General features: G+C 41.6%; 1 protein-coding gene across 1 annotated transcript in view; it reads right to left on the minus strand.

Annotated features, from left to right (window-relative positions):
• The window catches only part of ATP7B (ATPase copper transporting beta), a 91784-nt gene extending 74200 nt beyond the window's left edge, over positions 1-17584 (minus strand). Inside the window, exons 1-2 of the mRNA XM_081045389.1 lie at positions 17500-17584; positions 16822-16927 (exon numbers count right to left, since the gene is read on the minus strand). Coding sequence (XP_080901515.1) covers positions 16822-16875 — 54 coding nt within the window. The 5' untranslated portion in view covers positions 16876-16927; positions 17500-17584. The remainder of the gene's footprint in view (positions 1-16821; positions 16928-17499) is intronic.
• Between the last annotated feature and the right edge of the window lie 49 nt (positions 17585-17633).

The following is a 17633-nucleotide window of genomic DNA, read 5'->3' on the forward strand; positions in this document are numbered from 1 at the left end:
CAAAAATAAATTAAAAAAGGCTTAAAGACTTAAATGTAAGATCTGAAACCATAAAATATCTAGAAGAAAATATAGGAAGAAACTTCATAGACATTACCCGGAGTAAGATTTTTACTGATATATCCCCTTGCGTGAGGGAAGTAAGAGAAAAAATAAACATGTGGGATTACATCAAACTAAAAAGTTTTTTCACAGCAAAGGAAACCATCAATAAAGGAAAAAGGGATCCTACTGAATGGTAAAGGATATTTGCCAATGATATATCTGATAAGGAATTAATATCACAAATCTATAAAAAACTCACTCAACTCAACTCCAAAAAAACAAACAACCCAAATAAAAAATGGGCAGAGGACTTGAGGAGACATTTTTCTAAGAAGGACATACAGATGGCAAACAGACATATGAAGAAATGCTCAACCTCACTAACCATCAGAGAAATGCAAATAAAAACCACAATGAGATACCACCTCACCCCAGTCAAAATGGCTATCATCAATAAATCAACAAACAACAAGTGCTGGCGCGGATGTGGAGAAAGGGGAACCCTTGTGCACTGTTGGTGGGATTGCAGATTGGTGCAGCCACTATGGAAAACAGTATGGAGGTATCTCAGAAATCTGAAAATGGAACTACCCTATGATCCAGTAATTCCACTCCTAGGCATCTATCCGGAGAAATCCAAAACTCCCATTCAAAAATCTGTATGCACGCCTATGTTTATTGCAGCACTATACACAATAGCCAAGACATGGAAACAACCGAAATGCCCATCAGTACATGACTGGATTAAGAAACTGTGGTACATTTATACAATGGAGTATTACGCAGCCGTAAAGAAAGAAATCTTACCATTTGCAACAACATGGATGGATCTAGAGAACATTATGTTAAGTGAAATAAGTCAGAATGAGAAAGACAAGTACCATACGATCTCACTTACATGCGGAATCTAAAGAAAAGAATAAGTAAATGAACTAATCAGAACAATTTTGGGGACAAAGAGGAAAAACTGAGAGTTGTTAGATGGGCGGGGGGGGGGTGAGGATAAGGAGGAAGGTGAAGGGACTAGGAAGCAGCTGGTAACCACAAGATGGCCTCAGGGTTTTTGAAAATTAATTTGGGGAACGTAATCAATAATGTTGTAAAGATTTTGTAGGGTATCTGATGGACACGTGTCCCATTTGGGAGACCACCTCAGGGATGATGTAGATGCCTGATCATGGCATTGTACACCAGAAGCTAAACATTAATGAATGCCAACTATAATTTTATATATATAATGTGATGGCTCAGTGTGAGGTGGAGGGATAGTGGATGGGGGGAGGGGGTTCACAGTGTGAGGGATATAAATGATGAACGTCTAAGTATTACCTTGTCTTGTACACCTGAAACAAACAAACAAACAAACAAACAAACAAATAAATAAAAGAAATGCTTTTCAAGATTAAATTTGAATAATATCTTTAAAAAAAAAGTTTCTCAATAAATAGTTATTGAATGAATCAATGACAGAGAATACCCAACAAAACTTGTGATAAATGTGCTTGTGATAAAACACTAAACTTTCAGACAAACAGACAACATGGGAAGGTGTCCCCATGCAAAGCTGGCTCTCTTTCCTCCTTCACTCACTCATTCCTTTTTTCCTCTAAGCCAGGAATCTAAGCCCGAGAGGCATTTCTCTATAGAGACACGTGTACGCCAATGTTCATTGCAGCTTTGTTTACGGTGGCCAAGACATGGAAACAACCAAAATGTCCTTCGATAGATGAATGGATAAAGAAGTTGTGGTACATATACACAATGGAATACTATTCGGCGTTAAGGAAAGATGGTATAAGAACATTTGTGACAACATGGATGGATCTCGAGAGAATAATGCTAAGTGAAACAAGTCAGACAGAAAAAGCAGAGAACCCTATGATTTCACTGATATGTGGTATATAAACCAAAAAGAACAAGACAAACAAATGAGAAACAAAAACTCATAGACACAGACAATAATTTAGTGGTTACCAGAGGGTAAGGGGGTGGGGGGTGGGTGATGAGGGTAAAGGGGATCAAATATATGGTGATGGAAGGAGAACTGACTCTGGGTGGTGAACACACAATGGGATTTATAGACGATGTAATACAGAATTGTACACCTGAAATCTATGTAAATTTACTAACAATTGTCACCCCAATAAAATTAATTAAAAAAAAAAAAAAGAGTAGGCACTGACCTTAATGAGAATCAATGAGAACTTTAATATCATGACTTGTGGCCCAACATTTGAATTTTTGCATCTTGAGCTCTGAAACTGCTTACAAGGCATGACTTTTTGTGCTCCAAAACCAGGGGCAGAGCAAGCAGCAACCCTGTGCTGATGTACTGTTTGATAAATCCTACTCCTTGCATTGCAGATACACACCGGTAACACTCCCTGTACAATTGTGTAATCAAAAGAAAAAATAACCTTTTTGCTCTACAGGCCTGGGCTGAAACTAGAATGTTGATAAATGCTTAACCATATATTACCCATTGTTCTCATCTCACAACCCCATTTGCTTGACCACTAAGTCAGCCAATCAGAAAACAAATGATGTAAATGTGGTCTTATTTCCCCTAGCAATCCATCTCCTTGGGTTACAGCTCCTTGCAACTTATGCCTTTATTCCCCCCCCCGCCCCAATTTTGGAGTGTATTCTCGGTTCAAACCAGGGGTGCATTTCCTGGTTTGCAAATCATTATCTAAAAATACTTTTGAGAAAAAATATTTCTCTGGACTTTAGTTTACATAGGTTGGGTCGGGTATGTGGGCCGCATGAACAGCTCATGGGCCACCTAACAGAAACAGCTATTCCTGGGCTCCAGCCAACTGTTGTTAAATGGCCTAGGGTCACCAGAGTTTCTAAAAGAAGGAGCTGGAGTTTTACACAATAAAGGTTTCTAATTTTTAAATGTTGAAACCTGCTACAAAGTTCTGGCCAACGAAATACAAGGAAAAGTTGTATGTCAGGACTCCTGAGAAAGCTGCTTAAAAGAGAGACCCCGTCTGGCCTGACCCCTTCCGGCCTGACCCCTTCCTCATTTCCGCTGGGTGCAACATGAATTAGATGGCTGGAGCCCTAACAGCCATCTTAAGGCCATAAGGTATTAAGACTACGTTGTGTTCTACCTTGTTAAATGGGGGGAGGGGTCTGGGGTCCCCGATTACAGGGAAGGGGCCACGCCAACCTGCGATGCATACCTCCAGACTTCATCAACAGCCATATCGTTTTGGGTCTTCTGTTACACGCAGCCAAATATAATTCTAGCTAATACAAGTGTCACATGCAGTGGAGGGGTAGGGACTTCTGTCACAGCAGTATAAGGAGCTCCGCAGACCAGCTCCCCAGGGAAACTGGTGAAAATTATTAAACAAACAAACAACGTGGAAAATCTCTGAAAGTGAGCCCTAAAGACATACAGCAAATGAGAAACATATATTCATGAAAATCTACTATAGTTTGGTAAGAACAGTGACAATCTTTGGTATTTGAACCATGACCCTGAAACCGGAGACCAAATGAGTTGGGTCCTAGAAGAAGCGTTTATTATCAGAGCACCAGTGGTCTGAGAAGGCAGTGGGTTAACACCTCCAAAAACTGCCTTAACATTCTCAGAGCGACTTGGGATTTTTAAGGCAAAATTTGGGCGTTCCTCCAGAGACTACGTGAAGGTTCTGGGGTTCAGCATAGAGCCTTTCCTCTGCACCGATGATTCTCTGGTAGAGTCAGCAAGCCAGAAACAATGATGGAAGTAGCCTGGAAAGAATGTTAGACCACAGAGATTGTGATCAATAAGCTGAAGGGTATTAATCATAAGTTTCAGAGTAATTTTCTAAAATTCAGAGAACTGGGTGGAACAAGAGACATTCCAGAGCTCAAGCCCCAGGGGGATGATCTATTCTTGAGCTACAGGTAGGTAAGTAAAGGTGAGGCCTGGACACAGAGAGGTCTCCACTGTGGGGGTGCAGACCAGGCCCTGCTTCAACCCTACTCCCTCCCCTTGGAAACTCCACAGCGGCGCTCCTTCTCCTCCAGCTCCTAGTCAGAGGGCTTTCTTCTCAGGAGGGACAGGACATCAGCATTGCTCATCCTGCCCATCTCATCCTGATGCTGAGGATGTAAGTCGCAGGCAAAGCAGCTAAGAGGCAGGGGCTCCTTTCTTCCATCCAGTCCCTGCTGGTGGAATGAAGGCACTACCTTGGGCACAGTGCACCCGGAATATGGGGCCTGGTTGCCCCTGCTCTGGCTCACACGTGGTGATTCCACACCAAGAGAGGAAAGCTGAGCAAAACTGCCCGTCACCTCCCCCGCCAAACTTCCCCACCCTCTACCCAAGCATTCAACTCCTGAAGTGGGGGAATCATGCAGAATGAAGTGTGCTATCGTCCCTAGCTCCAGAGCTGTGGCTCAGCAATTCTGCCTGGGTGAAAGGTAAGTGGGAGGAGACTGGTAGACTAACTGGACATGTAGGCTGGCTGTAGGCTGGCTAGTGTGTTGGAGTGAACCAGGGGGAAAAGAGACAGGGAAAGCATGCCTGGAGTCAGAACAGATCTCCAAACAGGATCTCAAGAACTATCCCATCAAAGGTACCTCATTTGCTTGCATCAGTCTGTGGAGCAATTTATGCCCCAGGACATTGTTGAAAACAATACATCGGCTTACAGTTAGTGCAGCTTGAAAGCTGCCAGGAAAAAACAAAGACAAAACAATGTCATCACAAGGTGACTGTGAGCATACCCAAGGCTGTGCTGCGACATCAATGTCAGAGGCTTGATGGGAGGTGTGTGTGGTGGGGGGAGGGGGCGGCAGACTCTACTAAAATAATCTTGCCAGTCACCAAATAATAAAAAAGCAAATAACAGTAACAAGCTCCTAGGACAGGTGGGAGTAAGAGAGTAGCAGCTCCCAGAGTTGTCTAAAAGGTCCAGTTTCTAACAAAAGATTATGAGACGTGCACAGAAACAGTAAACTAGAACCCATACCCAGGGGAGGGGGGGAGACAGCCAAGAGGAACTGCCTGCGATTGCAACCAGATGTAGGATTTAATATAGAAAGACAGAAACCATTAAAACCATTTTAAAAAAATAAAGGAAGAGATGATGACAATGTCACATCAAATAGAGAATACCAATAAGGAGAAATTATAAAACAGCAAATGTCAGTTAAAAAGTACAATAACTGCAACGAATAATTCACCGGTTGGGTTCAACAGATTTGAACTGATAGGAGGTTAGTAAACATGAGGATAGATCAAAGAGATTATGGAAGCTAAGAACAGAGATAAAAAGAAGAAAAATGAACAGAACCTCATCAAAATGTGGGACACAATTCCCCACACCAACATATGTATAATGGGGATACCAGGAAAGAGAGAAAAGAAAAAAAAAATACTTGAAGAAATATTGACTGAAAACTTCCCAAATTTAGTAAAAAAATAACCTACACATCTAGAGAGCTTGATGAACTTTGGATTCAAAGATACAAACAGACTGAAAATAAAAGATATATCATGAATGGGGGTTCAGACAAGTCACCCCAAGATGTGGTTTTTGTGGTATGTGGATTGTTAGGAGCTAACGAAGGCAACTGTAGCCGAGGGCACAAGAGAAACTTCTGCCCTTCCCTTAACTACCTAGAAGAACTTAATTAGGGGTCTTGTCCATATCCATAATAAAATTATCAGAGATGACCTCTTTTGACCTATCTTTACAACAGGGCAGGGTAAATTCCTATTTACAAAATATCTGCTCTTCTTGTCATCCTACAATGACCCTTTGAAGTCTCCAAGGTACCTTACCTCATCCCTAGCTCAGTATGTCATACATACCCATGTTCCCCACAGGTTCTGTCTCTGAACCTCTTGTGCACATGAGGTCTCTGACTCTCATGTATGTGGGGTTTCCATACATATGTATTAAATTTGGTTACTTTCTCTGTAATCTGTCTCATCTCTATTTGATTATTAGACCAGCCAAAAGAACCTTGAGGGTGAAGGAAACATTCTTCCTCCCTCACACATGCAAACAGCAACTACAAGAGGCTGGTGTGGCTATAATATCAAACAAAATAGACTTTAAAACAAAAACAGACACAAAGAGGTACATTTTATAATGATAAAAGTCAATCCATCAGGAAGATATAATTATAAGCATACATACCCAATAACAACACAAAAACACATAAAGCAAGAAATGAAAAGAAGGCAATTCAACAGTAATAGTTAGAGACTTCAATATCCACTTTCAATAATGGGCAAAAACTAGGTAGAAGATCATTTTGATTTATAATGAATATATATTTATTATATTGTGATTTATAATAAATATATATATATATATATTTTTTTTTTTAAAGATTTTATTGGTGAAGGGGAACAGGACTTTATTGGGGAACAGTGTGCACTTCCAGGACTTTTTTCCAAGTCAAGTTGTTGTCCTTTCAATCTTAGTTGTGGAGGGTTCAGCTTCAACTTGTTGTCCTTTCAGTCTTAGTTGTGGAGGATGCAGCTCAGCTCCAGGTCCAGTTGCCGTTGCTAGTTGCAGGGGGCACAGCCCACCATCCCTTGTGGGACTAGAGGAGTTAGACTGGCAGCCTTGTGGTTGAGAGCCCACTGGCCCATGTGGGAATTGAACCGGCAGCCTTCGGAGTTAGGAGCACGGAGCTCTAACCGCCTGAGCCACCGGGCCAGCCCAATAAATATATATTTGATCTTCCTCCCATTTCTGGCTCCTAAAACGCTAGAAATTTCCTAAGCCAGGAGAGCGATAAAGATGCCTTTTGTTATGTTAATGAAGTGACTTTTGGAAAGCCCCATAGGTCACCTAAAAATGGTTGCCAGGAGAACCAACCAGATTACAGGGTTGGAACTTTCAGCTCCATCCCAGACATGTGGGAGGGCAGAGGAGCTGGAGATTGAGTTCAATCACCAATGGCAATGATTTAATCAATCACACCTTTGTAACCTCCATAAAAACACAAAACAATAGAGTTCAGAGAGCTTCAGAGGTTAGTGAACATGTGGAGATCCAAGACAGTGATCACCCAGAGAGGGCAATGGAAGCTCCAAGCAACTTTGCCCTCCGCATCTCTTCCATATGGCTGTTCTAGATACACCCTTTTATAAATACAGTCATATGCTCCTCTGAGTTCTTTGAGCCACTCTAGCAAATTAATCAACCCAAGGAGGGGGTTGTTGGAACCTCCTATCTATAGCCAGTCAGTCAGAAGCACAGGAAGATAACTTGGGATCTGATGCTATCCTCCAGGTAGATATCAGAATAGAGTTAAATCGTAGGATGCCCAGAGGGTGTCCAAGAATTGCTTCACGTAAGGTAAAAACTCACACTTTGGAACTGGTATCAGAATTGCAAAATAGGAGACATGAGCAACACTACAAACCAACTAGACTTACCTGACACCCACAGAACTCTCCACCCAATAACGGCATAATATATATTCTTTTCAAGCACACATGGCACATTCTCCAGGATATACCATATGCTAGGCCATAAAACAAACCTCAATAAATTTAAAAGAATTAAAAATAATGCAAAGTATATTCTATGACCACAATGGAATCAGAAATCAGTAACAGAAAGAAACTTAGGAAACAAATATGTGGAAATTAAACAATATACTACTAAATAACCAATGGGTCAAACAAGAAATCAAAAAGGAGATTAAAATGAAATGAATGAAGACATAATACACCAAAATTTATGGGACACAGCTAAAGCAGCACATAGAGGGAAATTTATAGCCATAAATGCCTATATTAAGAAAGAAGGAGGATCTCAATTCAATAACCTAACCTTCTGCCTTATGACACTGGAAAAAGGAGACTAAAATAAACCTAAAGCAAGCAGAAGGAAGGCGTATTAGTGTCCTAGGACTGCTGTAACAAAATACCAAAAATTGAGTATTAGAAATGTATTCTCTCACAGTTCTGGAGGCTAGAAGTCAAGGTTTTCCTTTTCGGGGCTCTGAAGGAGAATCCTGTTTCTTGCCACTCTCCTACCTGCTGGTGGTTGCTCGCAATCCTTAGCATTTCTTGGTTTATAGAAGCATCACTAAAATCTCTCCGTGATCATGTGGCTTTCTCTTCTCTGTGTCTTTACATGATATTCTTCTAAGAACATCAGTGATTGGAGTTAGGGCCCACCATAATGCAGTATAACCTCATCCTAACTAATTAACTAACTAATTAAATCCGCAAAGGCCTTATTTCCATATAAGATCACATTCACAGGTACTAGGGTATAAAACTTCAATATAGCTTTTAGTGGACAAAACTCAACTCACAACAAAAGATTAGGAAAAAAAAGATTAACAAAATAGACAAATCTGAATCAACCCATAACAAGTAAAGATACTGAATTAGAAATCAAAAAATTTCTCAAAAGAAAAGCCCAAGTTCGATGGCTTCAACAATTAATTCTATCAAACAATTCTTAAGAATTAAGGGTGGCCAGATGGCTCAGTTGGTTAGAGCGCGAGCTCTGAACAGGGTTGCCGGTTCGATTCCCACATGGGCCAGTGAGCTGCGCCCTCTACAGCTAAGACTGTGAACAACGGCTCTCCCTGGAGTTGGACTGCTGTGAGCGGCCAGTGGCCCGCTAGCGTGAGTGACCGAGTAAAAAAAAAAAAAATTTAGAAAAGAATTAATACCAATTTTTAATAAAGTCTTCTGAAAAATAGAATAAAAGGGAACACTTCTCAGCTCATTCTATGAAGGCAGCATTACTCTAATACCAAAACCGAAGACATCACAAGAAAACTACAGACTAATAACATTCATGAATACAGACACAAAATTCCACAACAAAATAGTAGGAAACCAAATCCAGCAACATATGAGTAGATTATATGCCCTCACCAAGTAGGATTTGTCTCAGGAATGCAATTTGGTTCAACATCCAAAAATCAATAATATACCATATCAAAAAACAAAAGACAGAACTCAAAAGACACACAAAAAAACATTTGATAAAATCCTTTCATGATAAAAACACTCAACAAACTAGGAATTGGAGGGAACTTCCTCAACCTGATAAGGGACAACTATGAAAAATCCACAGCTAACTTGTACTTAATGGTGAAAGACTGGAAGTTTCCCCCTAAGAACAGGAACAGGACAAAGATTCCATTTATACGAAATATTCACAATAAGCAAATTTATACAGACAGAAAGCAGATTAGTAGTTCCTTAGGCATAAAAGTCACGGGGAGATAGGGAGTGATAGCTAAAGGGTACAGGGTTCCTTTTGGAGATAATGAAAGTGTTCTAAAATTGATTGGTGATGACTGCACATATCTGTGCATTGCATGGCATGCAAATTATATCTCAGTAAATCCGGTTTGTTTGTTTAATGTAGTAGACCATTAAAATAAGAATTAGAGAAGATATGCCTCTGACATACATAGAAAACTAAACAAAAGAAGTTTCAGAAAAAGTGGTGAAGCAATAGGAACAGACTGCCAGTGTACACCAGCAGACTGCTTAAACAGCAAAAAGCCACAAACCACCCAACGTCCTTCAAGGAGAATGGATAAACTGTGCTGTATTCCCACAACAGCATAATGCACAGCAATGAATCTTAGAACTGTAATGTCTAGCAAGAAAAAGCTTGTCCCAAAACACTAAACACACTATGATATCATTTTTCATAAAGCTCAGAAACAAGCAAGACAAAATAATGTATTATTCAGGCACTTATGTATATGTGATAAAACTTTACACACAAAAAAAGTTGGGTTACAACAAACACAAAATTGAGGCTGGTGGTTACTTCTACAGTGAGTCCTCTCCTGTCGCGCAAGAAGATGAAGAATAGCTGGGTAGATGCCATGGCACCTCGTTCTTGGGCCAGATGGTGTGTTCGCAGTCGTCTCCTATCTCATTATGCTTTATTACTACATATGTGTGCGTGTGCATATACAGTATACGCTTCCATATTTCCTTTATGTCCAATAAACTGATAAAAGAATGAGGGAAAATCTTAAAAGTGAAAGAAGGAGTGGAAACACACAAATGCAGGTGGTTCTCCCTGGAAGACAGAGGAAGGAGAGGGGAGAAACCTAACAGCTACTAGGGGACACAAAGTGACGGGAGAGATTTTAGAATGAAGCCAAATCGGATGGCTTTATATGCCGAAGGGGAGAAGTCTGTGTCCTAGGACTTCTCCTAGGTGAAGAGGTGAAGAGAGGAGGGGAGATTACCAATGACAGCTCCAGAATGGCTAGAGAGGAACGGGTAGGGGTCAAGGACACTGGCAGACGAGCTGACCTTAAAAAGAAGACAGGCCTGTCCTGAGAGTAAAGATACGGAAGTCAAAATAGGTTGGACATCTAAGTAAAATTTGGGAAGAAGGTGCCTGGAGACAGAAAGTTGAAGAAAATCATACACAATGGTGTCAATTTTCTCAAGGTAAGAAGTGAGGTCATTTGTTGAGAATAAGGGAAGGCAGAGATTGAGCACAGGGATGACTGCAGGTGGTGAAGTTTTATAAGAGTCACAGGAAGTTGACAAGGAACAAGTGAAAGGCATTTGCAGGGACAATTAGAAATGAGAAATTGCTAACAGCACCAACCACAAAATGCCTGAATTTCCCCAGCAATTCATAGGGACAGAGAAGGCAGTTTGCAGCACTGGGCCAGCAGGTTGGAGATCACTGGAATCCAGGGGCAGGTAAAAGAATACTTCGGGGGTGGCCGGTTTGCTCAGTTGGTTAGAGCGTGGTGCTCTTAACAAGGTTGCTGGTTTGATCCCCACATGGGCCACTGTGAGCTGCGCCCTCCACCACTAGAGTGAAACAGTTACTTGACTTGGAGCTGACGGGTCCTGGAAAAACACATTTAAATAAATAAAAGATAAAAAAAAAAAAAAAAAAAAAAAAAGAATACTTCAGGCTTTAAACCAAGCAGTCTCAGGATAAGGAAAGAAAGGCCAGTCAATAATCATAGTAATAGACTGATGGGCAGCTTTTAAAGCTGTTTTCAAAAAAAAAAAGTACATCTATAATGTGAGTACAGCTGGGTTTAGAAAAAGAAAACAAAGAAATGAGAGACTGGACCAAAGATGTTTATTTTGGTTATCTTTGAATTGTAAGAGTATATTTTTTATTTCTAAAAATTGATGCAGCAAAAGCAAACAATGAAGGAAGTTTACAAATATGCTAACAACAGTCCTCCTAAGAGTGGTAGGAATAAAAGGTAATTTTCCCCTTTTGGTCTTTATTTTCAAATTTTTGTTATGGAGTTAACTTGCCTTTATAATAATAATTTTAAAAGATAATTTTAAATGTTTCATGCTCAATGCAGAGTGATTTTTAGTTTCTGGAGAAACTGTCGATTCAAAAAAATTGGTACCATTCTAAAAGCACAGATTTCACAATCACCACTGTTTTTAAAGTCTTATTTACTATGTTAGTTACATCACAAAAGTCACTCTCTGCTTTGCCCTCTAGCTCATCAACCTTTGATCTGCTCAGATTTTCTCCTTCAACTCAGTTTAAAAAAAAAAAAGAAAGAAAACTACAGACATTTCAGAATTTCGCTTGGCAATGATTCTACTCCTATAGTAAAAAAATAATACTGCACACACTCGAACATGGATACTTCCTTGATACCTGTGCTATGGTGTCAGTGAACAGGAATGTATAACAGGGCCATCTCCATCCTTGCAACGGAGAAGAAAAAAGCTAGTTCCAAAACACAAAACACACTGTGATATCATTTTTCATAAAGCTCAGAAACAAGCAAAATAAAATAATGCATTATTCAGGCACCCATATATATGTGATAAAACTTTACAAAAAAAAAAAAAAAAGCTCAGTCAGGTAAAGAAGCATTTAAAATCCAGCTCTCTCATCCCCATAGCTTCTCACGCAGTTACTCGTGAACCACCTACACTCTATACTGGTGTTGCTGTCAGGACTACCACTGGCCGCTGACACTGAACACTCAGGAGGCTAGAGAGCCGATTTTCTCTACTGAGAAGAGAGTAACGCTGAGTAACTCCACTAGGAATCCGGCACAACAGAGCTTACTCCTAGTTCTTTTGAGGCTTTTCCACCAATTGAGTCTGAACACGGTTGGTCACCCTCCAAGGCCGTTCGCAAGTCTCCAGCAGCTCCATTCCCAGGTTCACCCTCTTCTCTGGAGAAATACCTCTGACTGTTTTCCTATGTTAAAACTCTGCAATCTGTGGAATAAAGTCCAAAGTCCTGGCCTGAAAAAGAGGGCCTTCCACAATCACTTTTCCAGTCCTGTCATAACCACCCCACACGCCCAATGCATCTTACCATTCCCATCCTCTGGGCCTTTGCACACACTGGTCTCCCCGTGCCTCCATTCGACCATGTGCCCAGCCAATGCCTATTCCTCCTTCAAGACTTTATTCAGGCACGACCTCCTATTGAAGCTCTTTCGCATCCCTTCCCCCAGGAAAGGCCACCCAAGCATTCTTGCCCGTGAGTGCTGTACTATGGAGACACCTCTAATCTAGCACCTATGCCTGTCAGCTCCAAGAGCTCGGGGGCTGACCTCTATTTATCTTTGTATCCCCCTGGTGGACCCAGCACCAGGCAAACAGAAGATGCTCCATAATGTTTCTGGAATAAAGGCTGAATGACCCAGGTCACGGATCACCTCCTTTTCTGGGGCACCGCTGCCCCTCAAGAGGCTTCTGAATAGAAAACAATGAAGGGGGAATCATGCTATAAGTCACTCATTCAAGAACAACTGTGGTGCACCTATTATGTGCACTGTGGAGCATATTTTTAAGTGATACAAACCTGGTCCCCACTTTTAAGAAGCACAGAGTTGCAAAGAAAAGATGGTATGCCCAAATATTAAGCAAGTTTGAAAGAAAGCACATATTTGAGAAAGACAGGCCTGGCTCGGACTCCACCCCAGATCTGCCTCTTACTGGCTGTAGAACCTTGGGCAAGTAACTTAACTTCTCTCTGCCTCAGAGTCCCCATCTGTAAAGATGATTAACTCGGGTCTCATGTTCTACCACCTCTTCCTTCTGCTCTGGCCATTCTGGCTTGCTTACACTTCCTCCAACATTCAGGTCACTCCTGACTTAGGACCTTCACACCTTCTGATTACTCAACCCAGAATACTTCCCCCAAATTTGAATCATACATGTTTCTACTCAAATGCCACCACTTCAGATAAGAATTTCTTCACCACTTGCTTAAAATAGTATCTCCCTGTTCCATGTCATTCCTAATGTCCCTACCCTGATTTATTTACGTCACAGCCTTATCACTACTACTGCCGTAGTCTCCTCTTACCGCAGAGGATATGTTCCAAGATTCCCAGTGGATGCCTGAAACCACAGATTGTACTGAACCCCATAGTATTTTTTCCTATACATACATATCTATGATGAAGTTTAATTTATAAATTAGGAACAGTAAGAGATTAAGAAAAATAACTAATAATAAAATGGAACAATTATAACAATATAAGGTGTGATCCAAAAATACGGTGACTATTTAAATAAAAATGTATTACAGTTAAAGACACATTGCCATTAATCCCACTCAAAATAACCCCCCTTGCTTCAAACACATTTATCCCACTGCATTTCCATGAAAATAAGACCTGGCCAGATAATCAGCTCTAATGAGTCTTTTGGAGCAAAAATTAATATAAGATGCGGTCTTATTTTACTATAATATAAGACCCGGACTTATATAAGACCCGATCTTATATTAATTTCTACTCCAAAAGATGCATTAGAGCTGATTGTCCAGCTAGGTCTTATTTTCGGGGAAACAGGGCATCATCACTGCCACTTTCTGAAGCAGTTAAGGACATCTTCTTTCGTATCTTTAATTGTGCTGTCGTGGCTGCCTCGATGTCCTGAATCATTTTGACTTTGAGGAAAAGTCAGAAGTCACACGGTACCAGATCTGGTGAATAAGGTGGATGAGGACACACCATAATGTTTTTATTTGATTGTCATACAGCAGAAGCGATGTGTGACACAGTGTTGTCATGATGGAGGATGATTTACTACACACTTTGAAACACACCGTCTCTCAACTGTAGCTCATACCCAACTGACTGCACTGAACAAGTTGAAACTTGTCACACACTGTTACTAAGGTTCAACACACCGCTTCCCATATTAAAGATCCCTGCCTTTCCGTTGGATGGCACTTAGCAGCAGCATTCACCATATTTTGTGATCACAACAGAAAGGCTCCATGTCACACATCGCTTCTGGTACAGCAATTTCTGTCAGGTAAAAACATTATGGTGTGTCCTCATCCAGCTTATTCACCAGATCAGGCACCGTGCAACTTCTGGCTCTTCCCCAAAGTCAAAATGACCACGAGCGGTAAAAGTTTTGAATCAATTCAAGATATCAAGGCAGCCACAACACACAACTAAAGACACTCACTAAAGAGGACTTCCAGAACTGCTTCAGAAAGTGACAAGAGAGATGGGATAAGTGTGTTTGAATCGAGAGGGAGTATTTTGAGGGGGATGAATGGCAATGTGTCTTTTATTGTAATAAATTGTTTTTATTTAAACATTCACCATATTGTTTGATCACACCTCGTCCTGTAATAAAAGTTAAGTGAATATGGTCTCTCTCTCAAAATCTTATTGTTCTGTACTCACCTTTTCACTTAAAGGAAGCACTTTACAGCTCCTCTTTGGCTACTCTGAATTGCCAGCATCACTACTCTTGCATTTTGGGTTCATTATTAAGTAAAATAAGGGTGACTTGAACATAAGCACTGATAATCAAAACAACTACTAAGTGACAAACAAGTGGGTAGTAAATGCAGGATGGAGAGGCTGGATAAAGGGATGATTCACATCCCGGGTGAGACAGAGCAGGATGGCATGAGATTTCATTATGCTACTCAGAACAGCTCACAATTTAAAACATTAAATTGTTTATTTCTGGAAGTTTCCATTTAATGTTTTTAGGCTTCGGTTGACCACAGGTAACCAAAACCACTGAAAGCAAAACTGTGGATGAACGGGAACTACCATATTTGTTTGCTCTCTTTTTTTTCTGTATCTCCTACTAAGATACAAATTCCTTAAGGGTGGAGTCTGAGTCTTAGCTGGATCCCCAGTGACCGGCACAAAGTAAATACTGAAAAAATATTTGTTTAGTTAATGGTGACAAGAATACCTATATTAAAGGGTTTTGTGAAGATTAAATGAGATAGAGGAATATAAAATGCTTAATATGCTGCCTGGCACATAGTAAGCTCAGTAATGTTGGCTAGTATCAAAGGAATCCAGAAGAGGGTGAGGTCAACATGGGCAGAGGCAGTTACAGAAACTTTCAAGGAGGTGGCAGGTCTTAAGCTTGATCTAGAAGGATAAGGATTTTTCTGATGGTAGAGGTGGGGACATTTCAGGGGGATGGAAGTGTCTCCCCCATATACAAGCCAACCCTTCCTCACATATGCTCTCTTCACGCCTCCATTAAATGCAGAGTCATCATACTACGCATCGTTTATTGACCAGACTGTGCCTATCCACCAATCCACTTATCTTTCATTTCTACACCACCACAGCCTAGACATATTTCACTACAACAGGACATGCAATAATGTTGAATTAATTCCAGGAATCTGTAAAAAAAAAGGCACAGCATACGCTTCAGACCAGCAAATCAGGTCTAGGTGTCTATCCTAATGAAATACTCAAGTGTTAGCATTAAAAATCATCTACAAGGATGTCCACTATATACTGGCTTGTGAGCAGGGAAAAAAGAAGCAACCAGAATGTTTCCACATGGAAACAAGAAACATACTATGGTGCATCCATACTGTGTAGAGGTTAAACTGAATGCAACAGATGCCTATGCACTAATGTGAAACAATCTCCAAAACATATTGTTATACTGGGGGGGGAAAGTTTAGCAAATACACACTATGTAATCTCATTTATGTAAAACAAGCAAAAATTTAAAACCCACAAACATACAAAACCTAAAGATTTCTCTGGATATATATATATATATGTATATGTATATATATGTATAGATAGATATATACACATGTGTATATATGTATATATGTATACATGTTACACATATACATATATTCATATATTATACTATATATAATATATAACATATTACATATATACATACATATAGACATATATATATATACTTAACCACTATATTTTCAGCTCTTCACCACCACCTGAAACAGAGTAAATTTTCAACAAATATGTGCTGAACGAAGACATACGTACATTAATAGACATACGTACATCAATAGAAAGAGTAGAAAATAGATCTGCTTTTCACGCTAAATATTTCTGTACTGTTTACATTTAAGAGACCACATTAATGTACTACATGTATAATTAAAATGAATTCAAAATAGTTGTTAGAAAAAAAAGTTTGCAGGATCTGGATATAGACCATAAAGGGGTCCATGCACCCACTCTGAATAATTTATCCAGGTAACTAATTTAATCGTCTTAAGCAATTAGGCCCTTACACAGCAATTCAATACTCACTTTACCTCTCCAGCATCAGGCCCCTTAACAGCATAAACATGAACAGAAAAGTGCCCGGTTTTAAATTGTTCCTGAAAACCAGTTAATGGCATGCCCTTTCTAAAGGGTGCTCTTCTGACAAACTATGACTCCCCTGGGGATGGGGTTCTCCTGCTCGGCCTTCCCAGCGCACCCTCTGCAGCCGAGGAAGGGCTGCGGGTGAGCAGATGGGCGTGCAAAGTCCTCCGGGTAGGTGTGTGCACAGAGCGCTGGGGGAAGGAAACTTACTTTCCGACTGGCCCCCTCTCTAGCCGTAATCTGTCTCTCCTGCTCAGGCAACATCTCTCGGAGGAACCGATTTCTTCTGTGATCCGGCCCAGAGCCCAGAGATCACCTGGTTAGTGGGAAAGAAGCGCAGTGTTAAAATCCAGAGAGGAGAGGAGCGAGGTGTGGATGGCATCTTTGCGGTTCGGCTCTCACCGGAGGCAGGATCTGGGAACCGGCCCCAGCATTTCGGACGAGGGGATCCGCTGCCCTCACCCTACCGGCTAATTCAAAGTTGCGCGCCACCACGCCCCTGGCCTCTGGGGGCGCCGGCAAGAGAAGGAGAGGGGAGAGTGGGCCTCGGACCCTCACCCGCAGCCGGCGGTGGGCTTGCGGGTGCCACCGTGTCCCTCCTAGCGGGGCCCATCCTACCTCCCAAGTCTCCGCTACTTCGGGGCGATGCGCCCAGGACTCGGTCTTTAGTTCCCGCGTGTGCCGGTGAGGGAAGGAGGGTGGACCAGCCTCGCGGACCCGCGCGGGGGATGCAGATCCCAGGGTTCGCCCACCGCGGGCGGGGGAGGTGCGGGGTGGCGGGCGCCCGCCTCGGATTCGCTCTGCACAGCCCCCTCTCCAGCTCCGCGCCTGACTGCCGGGCACCGCGGTCCCCGGACGCCGCAGCCGCCTCGGGAATGAACTCCGCACCTGGAAAATCGATCCGAGACGCGCAAGGGCCTCCCATTGGTCTCCAACGGGTGGGAGGCTCTCTGGGCTTGAGGGCGCGGGGGCTTCCAATGGGGTGGGGGCAGAGGGCGGGAGAGCCGGCTGTCTATCACAGG

The sequence above is a fragment of the Rhinolophus hipposideros genome, assembly GCF_964194185.1.
Source record: "Rhinolophus hipposideros genome assembly, chromosome: 4".
In the NCBI taxonomy this organism is placed as follows: Eukaryota; Metazoa; Chordata; class Mammalia; order Chiroptera; family Rhinolophidae; genus Rhinolophus; species Rhinolophus hipposideros.